Raw genomic sequence first — 21,001 nt, forward strand, 5'->3', positions numbered from 1 at the left:
AAAAAATGGCATTCGGTTTAATGGTCTGTTTCAAAAGCGGCAAACGAAGGTCCCGTGCTGACCTCCCGTTGAAAGATTGATTTGACGTTCATTGGACCAATGATCCAACGTATTGGACCAATGAAGAAACCGCTGAACGTTTTTTTCTAAGAAGGAATCTGTACGACTTCCAAGTCACTGCGAATTCCAATACAACCCGCTTGTGAGAAATTCTGGCAGAATGCAGTCCGAAGGCTGGCTGCATTCCGGCTGCTGTCAAAATTGTCCAGGCGTCATTAACTCGCCATACGTGTCTTGTTTATTCCTCTCTTCCTTCTTTTTTCTTTTTTTTATTCGACTTCATTTGATATTCGTCATTCCCGCACGTACATACAAAAACGAATCTTGAGACGTGGTAAATGAGATTGAAATATGGGTATGTTTGATAGTGAGAAAGTAATTTTATTGGCAAGGACATTTTCCATAATTAGTATATATGAAGGCCAGTAACGGGGGAATCTGTCCACCGCGTACAAGTGGGAACAACCGATTCCGAATGAATTTCGCTTCTGACACGCACACTGAACATGACTCAAGATTTGAGTTGCGTTTACTCGATTTCATAAACCACAACGATATGTCAAAATTTGAGTATCGGTTTGAGAGAATTTCTCTCAAGCAATGAGTTCTCTTGCATTTAATCTTATATTAGAGAGAGAAAGCGTTGAGTCTTCAAACTTATGAGTGATAGCAACACGTGCGTGTAGTTGCAGAGAAAAGAAGTATATTTAAAATAAAAAAAATTAATAGATTTTTAAATTCGATTTATGGTGATTTCTAGTTAGAATATGATTGTTTTGAACTATATTTTTCTTCAAAACTAACAATGTTCTTTGTTTGATTTTAATCAAACTTTTTGTCTAGTCAAATGAAAAAAAAAATATTTGTTCTGGCTGTTTTGTTGAAATGAACTAACTATTTATTACATGTGAACGAAAATTGAGAGGATGTTATCGGCAATATTTATGTTGATTCAATCCTACGATAACTTTATATCAAGAAAAAATTTGGTTCAATTTATCGATGATCTTATTTTTGTACTGATACCACTAAGTTTACTGTTTGAATGAACCGTATTAGTTTTATTTCTTTAAATCAGATCAATTTTCCCCAGGCGAATTATCCAGAGCATTTTTTTCTTCCGCGGATAAAGTTTGTCCCCGTTCTATAAGTATGAATTCTTCCATTTCCTAGGGAAGTTTCAATAATTCAAGGATAAGGAGTGTATCGAAAATAAATTATCCACATACATTTGTGTTGTAAACATTATTTTGTGATGGTTTTTTATGATCAGATCACAGCATGCTGTGCGTTTAACTACCAGCTTTCGTTTGTTTACTTGTTTGTGCGGTTGAAATTTTGCGTTTTCAAAATGTCGCGTATTAAAAAGGAAGTGAAAATTAAGGTTCTGGAAACATGGCTAAATGAGAAGGGTATTATTATGCGAAAATTGGCGAAGCGGTTTAGAATTGATCATGCTAGTGTTAAAACCATCATTAATAAGTTTGGGGAACACTATTCTTTGGATGAGCTACCAGGAAGAGTCAGAAAACCCGGTTCTTCCAACCCCGAAACTGGACCAGAAAACGGTATCTCTAATCATGAAGAACAAATCAATGTCAATACGTGATTTGGCCAAAAAAGCAGGAACGAGTGTCGGAACGATCCAGCGTATCAAGAGGCAAAATCACCTGAAGACGCAGATAATCTCGAAACAAAGTGTAAAACAGAAGAAGCGAGCAGTAACAAGGGCCCGGAAATTGTATTCGCGTCTTTTGCAGTGTCCGGATGCATGCGTTATAATGGACGATGAGATCCTTGTAAAGGAGGACTCAAAAACCCTTCCAGGTCCACAATACTTTACTGTCGTCGTTGGGGAGTATATGAGCGATGCAGACAGGTCTACCCAAGTAACAATTTTTGTTACGCTAGCTTGTTTGTGACTAGTTTGCAACCAGATATTTGAGTTATTGTTACTAACATCTAACCACTTGCATGACTCAAAAAGCGCAGTTTCTACTAGTTGTTAAGTCAGCTAAAAATAAGTTATCGTTACGTTGTAATGCCATACTGAAATAACTTATCTTTTCATAACTTGAAAATAACTTGTTTTCAAGTAAACTAGTTGAAACTTAATCACCATCGACAAAATAAACATTGAATGAATCCAGAATACTTTTCTATCACCAATAAAAAAGCATAAGAGTACTTTAAATCACAAACTTGATACAAGGTACAAATTCCACAACGATTTTAAAACTGTCGAGCGGAAATCAATTTCACTTAACTGTTTTTTATGCGCCTTTAATCAAAATCTGTTTATAAAGATATGAAAAATAAACAACAAAATAAAACTATGTTCAGAATGCTCAAAATTATTCCAGGTAGAGTGATTTCTCATCATTTTAAATTCATATATCACGAGAACTATAATATTATCACAATCGTTGTTCAATCCCTATATTATTTTCTTCGTGTTTATGACAGTGCATAGAACAAAAATGGCTATTCTGCCTTTCACTATTTTTTTTTCGGCAAAAAGTAGTTTTGAAAAAGTACTTTCCTGGTTTTATTTATGTTTCATACACTTCTTGAGACTCCATATTGTGCTCGCCATATTCAAGTCAACAAAGTTTGTTTTGTTTGCATTTTCGTCGTCATAACGTTGTGAAAACCTACCGATAACTATCTGAATCATTGAAGAAATTATATGTTATAAACTTAAAATATCTAAGTTATTACTACATCAATTCACAGTAACGATTTACATATACGCTTACGTATTTATATTGGCTTCGCAACGGAAAATAAACCTTTTTTCAACTAGTAGCAAGAAGCATAGCTATGATTAAAGATATGTTAGAATCAAGTAACGATAACTTACAAATGATAGTTAGTTCAATGTTTACGCTATAAAGAAACACTGCTGTCACAGTTGGGCTAAGTGGTATCAGAATTAGTTACGGGTTGCCAATATTGGAGTCAAATAAACTAATTTTCAACTAATAGCTAGCAGAGCTGCAAATTGTCAGTCATGTCAAATGACCTTGACAGACTGACTAAAATCATCGTCAACTGTAATCGGTACGATCAAAGTGTCTGTCAAATGAGATACTCGATAGTTCAATGACCAAGTAGAACAATACTCAGTCAAAGACAGGTGACGCATTTTGTTCTCTCTCTCATTCTCCTATTCTCTGTTGAAGTAAAAAAATTTCATGAGAGTACTAACATAAACATATATTGATGAAGTTCATTGTTCTTTGTAAAAAGTCATTGGATTTCGGAGTTTATTGGTGTACATGAATTTAATTCAATGTTTATGCTGCTTGAGTCACATCGTAATCAAGCAGTGACAGGAGAAATGAACATAATATCAATCGCATCGGCAATCAATGAGCGTCCTGGTGAGTGTAATATCAAGAGAATTTAAGTTATGACAGATCGGCCCTCAGACACTCAATATATGATGATTGGTAGAGCCTTGTTGGCAGCAGTCCAGTGACATAAACTTTCCAATCTTCGTCGTGCAAAGTTGCTCGTTGATAGTGACATTTAGACGCTCTGATAGCTAGAAATAAAGTTGTGATTAAAGATATGTTTGGATTAAGTTACGATAGCTTATAATTTATAATTAATTCAATATGACAAAAAGATGTGGTGATTTGAAACCTAAATAACTATTTCGTAACTGGTTCTGTTATGAAGAAACATTGCTGTCACCTTGTTTTAACCAGTATAACATAAAAAACATATTCGTGCTTGTGTTGCAACATAGTTTGGACTTAGTCGCATCAGAACTAGTTGCTGATTGCTACTTGGGTATTCAAGTGGAGAAGCAATATGTTCCTGTGGTTTGAAATGCATCATTTTTCACACTACCGGAACTATAAATGCAGAAATCTATCGATCTGAGTGTCTCCAGAAGAGATTGCTGCCTTTATATAAGAAGCATAGTACACCTCCACTGTTTTGGCTGGATTTAGCATCGGCTCACTATACCAAAACTACTCTCAATTGATTTGTGGAAAAAAAAATTTGTTGAGAAAAACATCAATTCACCAAGTTACCCTCAGCTTTGATCCATCGATCGTTACTGGGCAATCGTGAAGAGGGTCTTCAAAAAGACTGGTAAGGCAGCTGGGAACATGAAGAAGTTAAAAAAATTAGGTCTTAAGCGTCCAAAACATGCGATGCAACACTTGTCCGGAAGTTGATGAAGAGCGTTCGATCAAAAGTTTGAAAATTCGTGAAGGAATAACTTAAATTTCATCCGGTTTTCATAATGCTCAAGTTTAACCTCGTACAATAAAGGATCAATTTTTAGTTTGAATAAAATGTCGTTTTTTATCATAATTTGAATAAAAAATTTGTGGATAGCTTATTTTCGATACACTCCTTATGTATTGATAATTAATCATATACTTGAAAATGCAAAACAATCAAAACATCATTGTTCTTTGTAAAAAGTCATTGGATTTCGGAGTTTATTGGTGTACATGAATTTAATTCAATGTTTATGCTGCTTGAGTCACATCGTAATCAAGCAGTGACAGGAGAAATGAACATAATATCAATCGCATCGGCAATCAATGAGCGTCCTGGTGAGTGTAATATCAAGAGAATTTAAGTTATGACAGATCGGCCCTCAGACACTCAATATATGATGATTGGTAGAGCCTTGTTGGCAGCAGTCCAGTGACATAAACTTTCCAATCTTCGTCGTGCAAAGTTGCTCGTTGATAGTGACATTTAGACGCTCTGATAGCTAGAAATAAAGTTGTGATTAAAGATATGTTTGGATTAAGTTACGATAGCTTATAATTTATAATTAATTCAATATGACAAAAAGATGTGGTGATTTGAAACCTAAATAACTATTTCGTAACTGGTTCTGTTATGAAGAAACATTGCTGTCACCTTGTTTTAACCAGTATAACATAAAAAACATATTCGTGCTTGTGTTGCAACATAGTTTGGACTTAGTCGCATCAGAACTAGTTGCTGATTGCTACTTGGGTATTCAAGTGGAGAAGCAATATGTTCCTGTGGTTTGAAATGCATCATTTTTCACACTACCGGAACTATAAATGCAGAAATCTATCGATCTGAGTGTCTCCAGAAGAGATTGCTGCCTTTATATAAGAAGCATAGTACACCTCCACTGTTTTGGCTGGATTTAGCATCGGCTCACTATACCAAAACTACTCTCAATTGATTTGTGGAAAAAAAAATTTGTTGAGAAAAACATCAATTCACCAAGTTACCCTCAGCTTTGATCCATCGATCGTTACTGGGCAATCGTGAAGAGGGTCTTCAAAAAGACTGGTAAGGCAGCTGGGAACATGAAGAAGTTAAAAAAATTAGGTCTTAAGCGTCCAAAACATGCGATGCAACACTTGTCCGGAAGTTGATGAAGAGCGTTCGATCAAAAGTTTGAAAATTCGTGAAGGAATAACTTAAATTTCATCCGGTTTTCATAATGCTCAAGTTTAACCTCGTACAATAAAGGATCAATTTTTAGTTTGAATAAAATGTCGTTTTTTATCATAATTTGAATAAAAAATTTGTGGATAGCTTATTTTCGATACACTCCTTATGTATTGATAATTAATCATATACTTGAAAATGCAAAACATTACGTAACTCATTTTCTTTAAAAAAATTATGCGGAGATCTTGGCCGGACTGATAAGGCACCAAATTATTGGATTCTAATTAAAATACCAGAGCCTGTATGTGTGTATATAACAAAAATGTTCATTCGATTTTATCGGAAATGGCTGGACCGATTTTCACAAACTTAGATTAAAATGAAAGGTCTCTTGGTCCCATAGGTTAATATTCAATTTTACCCGGGCTACCGGTAACGGGATAAAATTTGCAAAAAAATGAAGAAAAAGTGCACTCGATTTTCTCAGAGACCACCCAAACGATTTTTTTAAACTAAGATTCAAATTAAAGGCCTTATAGTCCCATCGGTTGCTATTAAGTTTCATCTGGATCCGACTTCCGGTCCGGGAGTTACGGAGTAAAATGTTAGCTTATTTGATAGTTTATTTGATAAAATAATTCATATGACAATTGAAAGTCTTAATGAATAACACGAAGTACAAACGACAAACTTATTAAAAGGATAAACTTGATAATTTCTGTGAGAACTTGTGCGTCGGTTCACCAAATTCAATAAGATGTTCAACTTTGGAAAATACCCGTGTACATGCTGTCATCGGTTCATGTAGTCCGAATGTAGTACGATGAAATCTTGGTTGAGTAGACTCGTCGCGCGTAGAGATCGCTGAGAAACACGGAAGTCAAGGAGAGATAACAATTTTGGGGAATCAATATCGCCATTGATTACTTTAGCCACAAGTAACGCTTGCGGCATCTTTCTTCGTCGCTTTAACGATTTCAGGCCAATCAGACGACAGCGGTCAGGATACGGTGGTAAATCCAGTGGGTTTTGCTATGGGAGGTGCCGCAAAGCCAGCCGGACGAATCTCTTCTGTATACGTTCTATTCGCAAATTCCAAACGATTTTGTACGGGCTCCAAACCAAACACTCTTTGAAGTCTCGGCTAATTTTCGCTTGGAAATCTAAGTTGATCGGTGTTGGTTTAAGGTAAGCTTAGCATCCAGCAAAATGCCGAGGTCATCGACAACATCGACGCGGTCAAGAGTTTGTCCATCGATTTGATAGTCGAATATTATAGAGTTGGTTTTGCGATGAAATGTTATAACTTGACATTTCACGGTGCTAAGTATTAAAAAGTTCCTTCTACACCAGCCAACGAAAATATTTAAAAGTTCCTGAAGACGAGCACAATCTTCAATAGACCGGACTGCCAAATACAGCTTCAGGTCATCAGCGTAAACCAGTCTGCATCCAACGCCAAGTAGTAAAGTAGCGTAAAGTAAAGAACAGCACAAACAGTAATGGACCTAGGTTGCTACCCTGAGGAACACCAGATTTATCCTTGAAAGGAGAAGAAATACACGAACCACACTGCATACGTAGCACTCTGTCGCATAAATAAGAGCTCAGCCATTTAACAAACATTCTCGAAGCGCCTAGTCGGGATAATTTTGTTACAAGTATATAATGATCTATTCAAACAAACGCTGCTTTCAGATCAGTATAATTTGCATCAATTTGAGATTTTTCTTCCATCCGAGTGATATAGGTTGATATAAAATCCAACAGACTCGTGTTCATAGATCGCCCGGGCATAAAACCATGCTGATCAGTAGATATGTACGTTTTAGTTTGAGAAAGTACGACAGATGGCGCAGAGATGGCGCTCGTAGTAAACCAGTAACCACGTTTTTCTAGAGTACTAACCTTTCCTTGAAACGGGTCAAAATTTTAAGTCGATCCGACCAGAAACAGCTGAGTTATCGAGGTTGGAGTAAAGTCGTTTTGTAGTTTGTTTAAAATATGAAAAAAAAAAAACGAGTTTCGTGTTATGATAAAACATTGTTTTTTAATGGGTAAAAACACCGTGCAAGCGAAACAATGGATTGAAAAATGTTATCCGGACTCTTGTCCATCAAAAGCAACGTGGTCGTACCGACACAAATGACGCAGAACGCTCGGGTAGACCTGTGGAAGCCGTTACACCGGAAAATGTGAGTGAAATGACAAAAATTATAATGGAAGATCGTAAAGTGAGCTTACGCTTGCTCCGTGAGATTGCTGAGATGACACAGAAATCATATGGAAGTGTATTTACTATCCTTCATGAAAAATTGAGCATGAAAAAGATTTTTTTCAAGTGGGTGTCGCGATTGCTTTCGATGAAACAAAAACAGCAATGAACAAAACAATAAAAACAATGGCGAAATTGAACGAATTGGGCTTTGATCTGCTTCCCCACCCCCCATACTCGCCAGATTTAGCCCCCAGTGACTACTGGCTCTTTGCTGATCTTAAAAAAATGCTCCAGGGAAAAAGATTTGGCTCAAATGAGGAGGTCATCGCTGAATCTGAAGCTTATTTTGAAGCGAAAGATAATTTTTTTATAAACATGGTATTGAAAAATTGGGAAAACGTTGGAACCATTGCATCACTCTAAAAGGTGATTATGTTGATGAATAAAAAAAATTTTGCAAAACAAATGTGGTTTCCATTGTTAGTCTCGGGACTTATTGATCCATGTGTTAAGACTGTTTCCAGATTGTCGGAAATATGCCTTGCTCGAACGACTTATTGAATATCACACATAAAGGATCAGTAGAGACGTGGACGCATCGACTATAAACTACTGCTGGAATACCTTCAGGTCCAGTAGAGTATGACTTTTTTTTAACCTTTTTGCAGCGGTGACGATCATTTCCGGAGTGATTGCAAATGTACTTAAATCCACTAGATTAACAGGACGTCCATTGCGGCGGTTTCAGCCTGCGTGACAGAGGCGGTACTGTCAGCAAAAATAGATGCGAAGAAACTTGCAAACAGTTCACAAAAATCTGCCTCACCAAGACAAACGCATGGAGGAATAAACTCAAATGAAAGGAATAATTGTCTCGTACAAAGTTCCTGTATTTTATTTCGATCTGACTTCTGCCATTATTAGTGGGCAGCCATACAAATCGACTCCGGCTATCCTGGTTCCCGGTTTGCGAGTAACGAGTCATATACTCAAAAAATAATCTCACTTTCTTTCCTTAGAGATGGCAGAACCGATATTGCCAATCTTAGATTCAAAAGAAAGATCTTATGCTTCTACTAAAAATTAAGCATATTCTTCGAGTTCAATTAAAATTAACACCGTCTTTTAAAGTACGATGACAAAATCGGTTAAATTCATAAAAATTTGATTACCAGCTAGTAGATTTTGTACGGCATGTGATGGTCATACGAATCGACTTCGGTTATACCGCTTCTCAGGTTTCAGTGCGGGAAGTACCTACAATAGTGGCACTCTCTTCATTTTCTCGTGGATGGCCTAACCGATCAGATAACTGTTTCATTATGTTGGTTATATTAGTTAATGAACGAAGAATCTCTTCTTTCAAGATTCGAAGAGAAACATTTTGAATAGAATACCATAGTGTTATATATGAGAATATGATTGATATGAGAAAGGCATCATTACACCACTAGGTGGATTAAAACAGATTTTGTTTATCATTCCCCAAGTAACTACGACGCATTATAACTTTACATTATTTCAGCTTTAAAAATTCGAGTAAAATTTGATTAAATGCAGTGGAGTTAAACATGTTTTAACAATGCTATTATAAATCTGAAAAGGGCGATTATTAGGCTCTTATTGGATTATTACTCTTATAGTTATTATTAAAGTTTCGTTGCTCCAAAATATAGCATTGAATGTCGATATATAGCACGGCGGAAGGTTGTTGTAAAATAATGCTCGGTTACATTTTGAATGCAAATTTTACTCACATTGCTTTAAAGTATGTAGGATTAGTGAAATTATACATTAATGTTTGCGCACATTAACGTTTGTGCTTTTGTCGGACAAGTGTTCGGATTCTCGCGACGAAGTGAAAACTCGGGGATACTATTTAACACTAACGGTATTTATTACAACGATTACTATAAAACTTGGACTGACTAACATATATGACTTATCGTTTAATCGAACTATCGTACTGTCGTACGATCGCACGATCGTTCATATGAACGCGCCTGATCTGATCTGCACTACGCTTTTATAGTCTGCGTACATTATTATAGGAACACAATTTGTTTCTACCGGAAAGCACATACCGTAAGATGTACCGGAAGTATGTATCGTAATCTTTAATACAGTCTGCTGCTTGTATAACTGCTCGAATCCTTTCACTAATCGGTTTCTGTTGTGTATACAGTAAAGCTCACTTAAACTGTCTACTGAAGCTTACAATTTGACGTGAACAAATGAAGAAAAAGAATTGTAAATGTGCAGTGATATGATGCATATGGTCTGTCCCAATCGACCTTGAATACTAAAAAAGTTTTCGGATTTGGATAATAAAGGGTAATAAAGGGTGGTTTTTTAAGAGGTATAGGATTTGAATTTCAAAACAAAAAACACAAAAAATAAGAAAAATCAATAAGTCTTTGTTGGAATCGATAGAACGATCAATATAGTTTAATGTTTGAGGATAATTTCATGCAAATGTTGGCCGCGGCTCCGCTTTAGATGACTCATGCGCAAGGTCCAATTTAACACACTCTCTCTCCAACATATCGACTGGTATTACACGAATAATGTCACCGGCCATAATCCACACCAAACAGTGACATTTGTGGGATACATTGGTAGCTCTTACAATGCTTCAACTAGTAGTCGAAATAACATATAAAGTTATTAGTTGATTTCTAATGCAATGCAATAGTTCAGAAAATTTATGGTTTCTACCCAACAACTTTTCAACGTTACTTCAAAAAGATGTTTGACGTGAAAGAAAATTCTCGATCATCACGTTTCTAGCAACTGACGGCAGCTGATTTTAAGTTAAAATGCATTTATTCAGATTGACAAATAGCTCTTGTTTACGAAGAATTATAGCGACACCAAGCTGTAAAATAAATTGATTCAATTTATCTGCTACCGCTTGTTTACTACTGTGTCACTAACTAGGCGTAATTGTGTTTGAAATTTCTATACGTGCTTGCCACACACCGCGCGATTCAGAACAAAAACGTAGTGTGTATCCAGTCAGAGTTGTTGTCTATCAGTTTGAATGAGTGGCTCGTACCTCACCAGTCAAAGAATTCTGAACTTTTGACCTTAGTACTTTATTTGATCACCATCATCTATCGTGTCAAACTTGTGACGGTTGCGACAGAAATCTCAATGAAACTCTCTCTATATGACAAATTGGTATGATCAAAGGGTAACCGACGAAACTCGTTTACTTCGACGCCACGACGATATCATTTATCTTTCTTCACGTCATTTAGTAGAAGTGTTGCCAGTACTGTTACTTACTGCCGATGTAAACGAACGAGTTTCTGATATTGGAACATAAAGTTGTTTAAATTTTCAGATGGCACACTGTATCGTGAAAAACCCGTCGGGAAATTTTCGTCCGTTCCTTGACTAATGTAAAAATAAAACCGAAGAGACATCTTTCAATAAATGTGAGCAAATAGAATAACTGAAGACTTTGAGAACAATTGTAAAAAATGGAAATGATTCTGGCTAAAATGATAAAATGTCATGTAGAATATAATATACAATAATTAAAAATAAAAACTAAAAGCTCTCGAATGCTAACCCTGAAATCCGTGACTATGATCGGCCGCTACATTTTATATGACATACTGCTGTGTTGTAATGGAATTGAATCAAACAAGCCAATTTAAATTGCTCTGTCCGTCCGCATGAACGACGTGATAGATGTCTGAAAAATCTACATCCCGATTTCAGTAGTACATCAACCCGCGCTCGGAACGGCTGGAATTGAAACATACGTACTTGATAGAAACGGAAAACGAGAGGAAAACTTCGCCAAAAAGCAGCTGAAGGAAAATCGATAATATCGTTCCCGATGTGACCTTTCACACGCTCGGGAAAGCTTTTCGCGAAAGGAACAATTGATTCTGTTGGAGTTGAATTCTGCACGTGCAATCACACTATCAGCAAACATCTGATTCGTTCGGCGGAAGAAAGTGCTCTCGGTCATTTGCACTTGGACAATCACAGTCCGTTTGGAGAATTTGTGCAGTTGATAAATTTGAATGAAACCGTGGTGACCGACATCGTGAATTGAGGAACAATAGATAATAACTATTTAGGAGAAGGCTGGCCTGTGAAAGTAAGCTGCTCTTGAAAATGGGCGTGAATGATAGCGATAATGATGAGCTTACATCATCGACATCGAAGATGAATTTGCAGATGCTGCAGAAGATTTTCGAGAAAACCGATCCGGATCTAATCATCGATACGTATGAAGTAAGTTGTTATGCAACTGAGACCCAGTTCCAATAGAATCGAAGCTCAATCATGTCAGTGTGATTATTTCATAATCGGAGAGCTAAGTGAATTTATGACTTCCGGTGTGGATCCCCACGTGTGAGAGCTTTTTTCTCGAGTGTGAAAAGTTTACGAATACTTCACTTGAAAAACAAAGTTTTCTCCTGGCAGTGAAAGTAAAGTTGAATGAGTTATTAACAAAAAGTAATTTGCAAAATAGTCGTGCTATAATCAGTGTCATAAGAGGCACTCCCAAGTAAGAAGAAGTGGGAAAAGGATATAAACAAACTTCAAAAGCATTAATAGTTTGTAATTTTTTTATTGGCAAGGAAACCGACATGAGATAGGCATATGGTTTGAGGAAAATAACTTAAAGATTTTTTTTTAAATTATGAATTCATAAAACATATAAATATTGCAAATATATCGTATCACCCTTTTTACTTAAACATGGCTATAGTAAGATAAAATGTTGAGCAACTTTGGAAGCTAATTTTGGATGGAAATGTTTTGAAATTACCAAAACAGAGTATCAGTTCGAAAAAAATCATATCCGGTTCATGTGGTATTGTGGTTTTCAGCGGAGCATAGAATGCGACTGAAACACCGGAGAACAACGAAATAATGAGCGTCAGAAACAAAGATGCCAGGTTGAAGATTTGCATGTAAATTTACCAATTTCTATTGTAAGCAGATTCTGCAATTTGCAGACTTTTTACAGGTTTTTTAAACTTTCTTATACAATCGTCAAATTTACAAACTTTTAACATTACGTTGTGCTTCTTGTTCGTTTTTTCTCGTCATACCTATAAAATTAAACACTTGTATTGGAGGATTTCTAGTATGTAGACTTGACAATTTTACATGGCATCTCTGCCACGAGTTGGACAGTCGTTTCAACCCCATCGCTGTATGTTGCACTGAAGTTTATAGCATTTTTATATCAAGCAGTAGAGCGAATAGAGTAATAAATCGTCTAGTGGATTAAAGACCTTTGAAACACTTTTATCTTTCTGCAGGGCGAAAATAGCTGGAAAATTCGGAGGATTTTCCGAGTGTTATCAAAAATAGCTCTGAAAATTAGTGTTTTTGTGATCTTTCACAATTATTTGGAGAAAATAATGCGATGATATGATTTTTTTTTAATAAACCTTATGCTGGCAACAAGGATCACATTCAGACACATTGTTAGAAAAGTTTTTTACGCTTTTCATGGAAAATCAACGAATTTCATATAAACGATTTCGTTTTATTTTGACTATTTGGAAGTAGTAAATGAAATACAAATTATTTTGCATTCGCTACAAAAGAAGTTTCTTTGTATATTTTTATCATTTTCCCTTTAGGAAAAGAATTGGGAAAATAAATTATGATTTTTTTCTGAAAATTTAGCATACATTCTAGTTTCTTGTGGTGTTCTACACCCTCATTGAACATAATTCAAAATTGAGTGACACATCACTCCAATTCATTAACAGTGCACGTACTCTAAACTTGAGTTACCACCCATCTACTCATTTTTGAGTTAAGGGACGAAATTGTCAAAACATGAGTAATTTTTACTCAAAATAAGAAAACAATATTTTGTTCAAAATTTGAGTAAGTTCAACTCAAAATTTGAGTTCCTTGCTCTCAAAATGAAGGAACTTTTCTTCGTTATTTTCATATACAAAGTTATTTTTCTTTCTTTTAAATGCGCAAAATTGTGATTCAAACCCGTTTCCTTTTGAACGGTTTGGAGTCAAAATTAAATTATTTTGATATCCTTATGTTGAGCTTTTTGCTAAGCATAATTGAAACACAAAACATCGATGATTGACGTTGATTCGTGTTTTCAAAACCGGCAAAGGAAAACGACGTATTCTTACATTCTTTATTTCGATAAGAATATTCCGAGAATGAAAATGCTCTGAACTGCAAGAAGTATTTTTTTCACTTTTACTTTACTCAAATCCATACTCAAATTTTGACATATTGTTCCAGTTTATGAATTTGAGTAGTCGCAACTCAAACCATGAGTTATGTTCAAAGAGCGTGTAGTTCACTCTTTTATAGTTTCTGCTACACTTGACTTGAAATGATTCAATTTAAGTTTTTTTTTAAATTATATAATTTTGTCTAGATTGGGTAATTTAGTGAGTTTGTTATTTCAGTTCCGGAATCCAGTTTCAAAATTCAGACCTATGTCCAGAATTCTTTTTCGAAATTTAGTTCCAAAGTCCTGATGTAGAATCAAGATCCGGATCTAAATCTCAGATTCCGGTTCCGAAATCTAGGCTTCTAATCGAGCTCTTAAACTCGGTTTTAGTTCCAGAACTCTGGCCATAGATTCTGGATGAGGAACTGACGTTTAGATCTGGATTGTGGAAATGAAAAAAAACTTGGATTCTGAATCTGAGTTTCAGAGCTGGACTCTAGAACTGAATTTTGATCCAGAATTCTGGTCTGAGCTGAACGAGTCAACAACGCAGGCTAGAATGAATGAAGCATCAAATTGTTACCTTATTTACTTATCAAACATTTCAGAAAATTTCAATTTCGAGTTATGTGTGGTTATCTCATACCACCGAAAATTATACCGCAAATTGCAGATAATATCTCCGACAACATGGAGGAAAAATCATGTTGATACGTTAAATAAAACAAAAGATATTCACGATCAACAACTTTTCACTCTTTTAGAGTGTCAATTTTGAAGCGGCGCTTTATAGTAAGTCATATTTACGACAAAAGATCTTGTTCGAATATGATTTGATTCTTTTATAAAATAATGCATAGTTGAAATCAGCTACGTGAAGTATTGTCATCATGCCAAAGGTTTGGATCTACAACAAAACATGAGCAATTTCCCAGTTCGCTTTCACATCTCATCCAAGTCAGTCGATTAAACACAAAACCGCTTACGTTCGAGACGAAAGAAACCAAGTCTAGTATTGTGTACTGAACAATAGAATCAATAGATCTCAAAATGAGTGAACAAAACGAACAAAAGCTACCGCCGACATGAAACAATACAATTGTTGTTGACTTCAGGCAGTGCAAAATTCGACCTTCGATACGAGAACTTGAAGGTTTGCTTAAAGAGCAAATGCATCTTGACATTAAACGTGTGCATTTACTTCAATGCAATAAGACGAATAGTGTTGTTTACATCCAGTTTTATAAAGAGTTGGATGCAACTCAATTCACAAAAGACAATAACAATGTGCACTATGTGGAGCATGAGAACATTAAGTACAACATTCCAGTATATATGGAAGATAGTGCTATAGAAGCACAGACTAACAGACAGGACACTCAAATTAGATTCTTTTATCATTTTAACGGTCATTTCGAATATTCCTTTAGTTGGGACAGTATTCGCATATGTCACGATGGCGCCACGTTACCCTATCAAAAACATCCTGTCTGTCATCTAGACTGTGTTTATTTTTTCATTTACCAACAGAGTTGCCATTCATACAGAATTACCTGTAATGTATTGATTTTTATGCGTCCATGCGAATTTCATGCAGGATACAGATTTAATATACTGGTTTTCAGCTGGACATAGAATGCGACGGAATCGTCGCAGGATAGCGAAATAATGAGCGTCAGAACCACTGAAGCCAGGTTTGCAGATTGGTATGTAAATGTACAATTTCGTTTGTTAGCAGACTTTGCAATTAAGCCGACTATTTTGCAGATTTTCGAAATTTTTATAAACAATCGTCCATTTTAATGACTTTTGCTATTACTGTAGGGTTTTTGTTTGGTTTTTTCGTCATACTTTTAAATATTGAGGTCACATAGGAGCATTTCTAATACGCAGACGCCTAAAATTTCACCTGGCATCGCTGCCAGAAAATTAGACAGTTGTTTTAACCCCTTCGCTGTCTGTTGTATTGAAATTAACTATCATTAGAGCCAAAAGAAAAATTAATCGGCTGTTGGATTGAGGCCAATTGCATTTTCAACTGGTAAAATTCCTTAGCGACAATTGTTATTTCATTGTTCATCGAAAGCATCAACAAATTTATATCTGTCAAAGACGACCAACTTTTTAGAGTAGACAAATAGCACAAACGAATGAAGCACGAGGTTTTGAAAACCAAGGCGTCGATTCATACAAAATATAAATGAAAAGGGAACATACTAAGCACAAAATATCCATTATGTACTTCTTTTGTCACAGTCAATCTCCGTCACCGACACCGTCAACATTAATTACATACATTCACCGTCACGGAACGTTTTGACGGACGGAGCGTGTGAACGTTCCGGTAAAGAAAGCATTAAACTAATTTTGACGGAAGCTAACGTTCCGGTAACGGTCACGGAAGGATGCTGATCGTCTGAATCGTACATTATGCCAAATAAATAGCACACGCTTAAAAAAATCCGTGCAAGTTGTAGCCGTAATCTGCCACATACGCATTATCAATATGAATTCATTATGACTGAAGTTTTCTTAATAATAAATAAAAAATTAGTCATTGTAACGGTCAATTTAAAAAATATTTTTTTCTGGCTTGTGGTCTCGAACAGTTTCGCTATCTTTGCGGCATTTTGTCGCTATCTTATCGCATCGCAATCTTTTCTAGCCGACAGTGAAAATCACTATACATGTTGCCAAAACTATATACATAATTGTGCCTACTTCTCATCCTCCAACGCAATACAAAATCGAACCCGTTTTGTTACAATATTTACTTGCTTCTGGTCTGCCGCCACTTAATTTCGGGTGAAAATTACCAACACAATAAAAATAGTCTAGATGAACAACGTTGAGAAAAATAAACGGTTACCTTCCAACATCGCGAAAAAGTTAAACATATTATCAACGTAATCCAATAATTTATTGTAAAGATTCATTTTCGAATATTATGATGAAAACAGGCATCACTGCAAGCAGCTGATCGGTGTTGACAAACGAGTGGAAACCAACTAGTAAAAAACTTTTACATAACACAAGGGGTGTACCGATAGTAAATAGTTCGCGCAGTACAATATAGATGGAACTAGTGCATCACGAAAATTAATTTTTATAAGAATTTACTCATACTGTCATGCCTGTTAGTCTGTAATAGAAGTGCGTGTGTATGATCTTCCCTCAAGCGTCACTGATTCATATATTCGCAAAACTATGTCCCAGAGATTCTCTCTATCGAAAAAGAAAAGTGGAAGTATTTTTTCCCCGGTATTCTCAATGGCGTACGTTTATTACGCATACACTTGAAGAAGCCTATACCTTCCTATGTGATTTTCGGTCAAGATACAAGAATTCCGTGCAAATCACTTGCTACCTATGACAATCAGATGGCCACATGTCAATATTGCCAAAAAGCTGTTCACTACGGTAAGCCATGTGACAAACTGGACAAAGAGACAACCACACCGAAGAACAACGGTGCTTCCTTCACACCAACCCTAAGCAACCCCAGTACACCTATGACAGTCACCAACAACAGTGAAGCATCCCCTTCAACGAAACCATCCAACGTATCCCCTATAGAACAAAGTACAACCTGCAACTGCAAACAATGTATAACAAAGCGCATCTCCAGCAACTAGCAACGAAATCAACAACAATACCACCGATGCGGCAATGGATGACGAGACGAACCACGAACGAAGTGCCCCTCAATCCTCGCAGGAGGGAAATGGAAGCTCCTCTCCCCATAGAAAAAGGTTCAAAAACGAAAACGGTATAAATTAACCGTTTTAAACAACATGTATTGTCAATTAAAAATATTCATGGTTCATAATCAGACCTCGTTATGGCCTGTTTTACTAGCAATCAAAATATCTCGTACTCCATTATTGCAAATATTCCGTATTTCTATGTGTCGGTTTTGCACGATACACACTCAAATTGGATTACCGATCTCAGCTGTTCAATTCTGGGTAGGTGATATTTTCAGTAAAAATAACATTTCATCACAGCGGTACCTTAAGGTATTGCTGTCAACAAATGTTTATTTATGTTGATATATCAGTAGAACAAGAGTGTTCGGTAGTCCAGCTGTTCTAAACTCGTTAAAAGATGAAAAAATTACCGGATGAAGTTTAGTGTGTACGCTTTGTGCGATGATTCGCTAAATTTATGCGGTTGAAATTTTACGCCACTGAAATTCACCTTAATGCTCGGTCATACCAAACATTTTAGAAGATTTCAATGTTGAGTTATTTGTGGTTGTCTCGTACTACTGGAAAATTGATCATAAATTTTTGTCCATATTTCCGATGACATGTAGCTGCGTTAAATCAAAGACATCATATTAACAAGATATCCAGCTCTCACATTTCCCGAACAAATCTTTGGCAACATCCTTTTTTGCGACCATGGCGCCCTCAGGCGAGTCAGCATCGAATCACGTACATAGAAGTAGGGGAGAGAAATGTCAAATTCGTACGCGCCAAAATAGCAGCACTGCGCATCCATACAATTGACATGACATGTTGAATGAGACGCCGTGCGATGGCGTTGCTGAACTGAAGATTGAGATCGCTCCAAGCTGACAGGGTCTGGTTAAATAGAACAAGCGATATTTGCGATTGAGTTCTACTCATTCTTGTACAAAGTGAATTTTGCAAAGGCGCCCATAGTAAAGCAAGGCTTATTCACGTCACAACCGGATAAAAACTTATCCAGCTTTTCTAGAACAAATGCCTTTTGATCTAAATGCGTCTTACTACACGATTAGGCGACTTTTCACAATTTATCCTCTGTGAGAGTGTTAGGTTTTTGATCATAAGTATCTCTTTTTTTCTAAAAGACCAACACTTGACAAATTCCGTTCATTCTTGTCTGTATAGTTGTCTGAGCAGGAAGTTAGGTATGTGCAATCAAAGCACCTCGTTTCGATTGGTTCAGGCCCAGAGCACTGTTCTAGTATCAATAATTCAGTTACTGAACATAGTTACAGTTCCAGGTTCAGAATTCAGTGAGTTTCGTTTCAAACAAGGACATCAGCATTCAGCTAATGGTCGTTTGCGTTGGAGCAAAATACGCTGCAAAGTGAACAACGAAGGAGAAAATTCTACAAATAAGCGCTTCTAAGGGCTATAAATGTTTACAAAAGTTATATGAGATTTATTCAGCTGTTGGAATATACAAATTGAAAGTGAAAATAATTAGTTTAGTAAACCTTTCACAGTGCGAACTTCGCATCAAACGAGTGCCAATAAAATCAAGATTTAGCATCTTTTCGCTCTAGAAAAATGCATTGTGTGTATTGATTTGTACGCGTTTTGGAGAACTAAGGACATGCAAGAGGTGTCAGATATTTTCTTGTTCATCACATCTGCATTAATTTAGAGGAAATTACTCGTATTCACGTCAATCCGGTTATGTTTCTGATATTACTCACCCGTCTTATTATATTCGTTTTTTTTTGGGAAAATTGCATTGCTAATGAGCTTGCTTGTTAAAAATGTTTTTGTTTGGATGTTGAAAACAAAAATGTTTTTAAACCTATTGCATTCCGCCGTTCCTATCTTGTTATATACATTTCTCAAACTTATTCTTCCCCCTCATTCTTCCAGGAAGCGAAAGGCTCGGGCCGAGGGGACAACTATACCGCTGCTCTCTTCCGGTTGTCGCTGCGAGGTCATACACGTGCCAACGATTCCAAAAAGAAGCTGCGCTGGGAGCAAACGGTAATTTGCAAGCGACTTCCAGATTGCAGAATCAAGCGGGAAGCATTCAAAAGTGAAGCCTTGTTTCGCAATGAGGTTGCATTCTACAACGCGATAATGCCGGAGCTGGTGGCGTTCCAGAAACGCAAAAGTAACCACAGTTCGGAGATTTTCCTAGCGGTTCCGCAATGCTTCCTGGCCCAGAACGATCTGGTTATGCTGGAGGATTTGTGTGTTCGTCGGTTCACTATGCCCGATCGACAGGCCGGACTTGGACATGAACAGATGAAGGCTACCCTCGAAGAGCTGTCCAAGTACCACGCGGCCAGTCTTGCTTATAAACTGCAGTGTCCAAACGAGTTTAAAAAACTGACGGCCAAAATTTCCGAAGGAATGTTTTCCAAGGCCAATGCCGAATGGTACAAGAATTATTATGAAATTTTGACGAAAAACGCAATTCAGATGGTGTCCCAAACGATTCCAGGAAAGGTGGAATATTTGGATAAACTAGAAAACTTTTTGGCCAACTGTTTCGGTAATATGGTGGAACTGGTAAGCAGAGAAAGTAAACTCGCTGTAATTTGTCATGGCGACTGTTGGACTAACAACATTCTGTTCAAGTACGATGAAAATGGAACAATTACCGAGGTAAGATGGATCGCAGGGCATATTTTTCGTAAAATTAAGATCGTTGAATTTTTCCGCAGACTTGCTTCGTCGACTTCCAAATGATTCGATATGGATCGTTTGCTTTGGATCTTGCGTACCTAATCTACTGCTGTACGGATGCTGCGCTACGCAAAGCACATCTTCAGAATTGGCTTCAATCCTACCATCAGCAATTGGTTAAATCTCTGAAATTACTTGGTTCGTTGCAGGATGTGTGCACAAATGAGGCGGACTTGTTCCGTCAAATACAAGAGGAATTTAAAAACTGTGCCCGTTTCGGACTTGGTGCGGCAATGGACATGCTTCCGATCAGTACGTGCTCATCCGAGGAGGCACCCGATTTGTATTCGAGTGGATCGGATATGGCCGCGACCCCACCGGAGTTGAACGTTCCGCCGAACGAGGTTTGCCGAAGAAAAATGACTGATATTGTGCTGGAGTTGGTCGATGGCGGTATGCTCTAAGTATCGATAGCAGTATTCAACGAGTTAGACTTGTAGATTGTTACTGTAGGCTGAGAAAAAAAAACTTTTCTGATGCATAATTTAATGTTTTCATGTGATAGAATAATAAAATTTAGCCTTAAACAAACTGTATTTATTTTCTAAGTTGATGTGACACACAATATGTTTCAGATTTGAAATTACTTCATAACATTAACTAATTATTTCTTCCGATTTTCAGTCTTGATTTTTTTACCGAAATCTGTTGTTAAACTGTTCATCTAATGACACTAATGCTAGT

General features: G+C 36.6%; 3 protein-coding genes across 3 annotated transcripts in view; 2 read left to right on the forward strand and 1 right to left on the reverse strand.

Moving 5' to 3' along the window:
- LOC131430720 (sex-regulated protein janus-A-like) overlaps positions 1-21,001 on the forward strand; it is a 428,138-nt gene that overhangs the window by 145,129 nt on the left and 262,008 nt on the right. The window lies entirely within an intron of this gene.
- Positions 4,502-21,001, reverse strand: part of LOC131430714 (hexosaminidase D) — a 38,038-nt gene continuing 21,538 nt past the window's right edge. The window contains exon 5 of the transcript XR_009229557.1: positions 4,502-4,807. The gene's annotated coding sequence lies outside the window, so the exon portion shown is untranslated. The remainder of the gene's footprint in view (positions 4,808-21,001) is intronic.
- LOC131430718 (uncharacterized) lies at positions 10,177-20,848 on the forward strand. Its single transcript, XM_058595909.1, has 3 exons — positions 10,177-11,947; positions 19,496-20,236; positions 20,296-20,848. The coding sequence occupies exons 1-3, from the start codon at positions 11,828-11,830 to the stop codon at positions 20,719-20,721; spliced, it is 1,287 nt and encodes a 428-aa protein (XP_058451892.1). The 5' UTR covers positions 10,177-11,827; the 3' UTR covers positions 20,722-20,848.

This window comes from Malaya genurostris, chromosome 2, assembly GCF_030247185.1.
Source record: "Malaya genurostris strain Urasoe2022 chromosome 2, Malgen_1.1, whole genome shotgun sequence".
Taxonomy (NCBI): Eukaryota; Metazoa; Arthropoda; class Insecta; order Diptera; family Culicidae; genus Malaya; species Malaya genurostris.

Excerpts from the sequence above, each read along its gene's own strand:
- LOC131430718 (XM_058595909.1), top strand. The coding sequence starts at position 11,828 with ATGGGCGTGAATGATAGCGATAATGATGAGCTTACATCATCGACATCG. Across the intron at positions 11,948-19,495 it reads TAATCATCGATACGTATGAA|GAAGCGAAAGGCTCGGGCCG; the intron begins GTAAGTTGTTAT and ends TCATTCTTCCAG. Across the intron at positions 20,237-20,295 it reads AAAATGGAACAATTACCGAG|ACTTGCTTCGTCGACTTCCA; the intron begins GTAAGATGGATC and ends ATTTTTCCGCAG.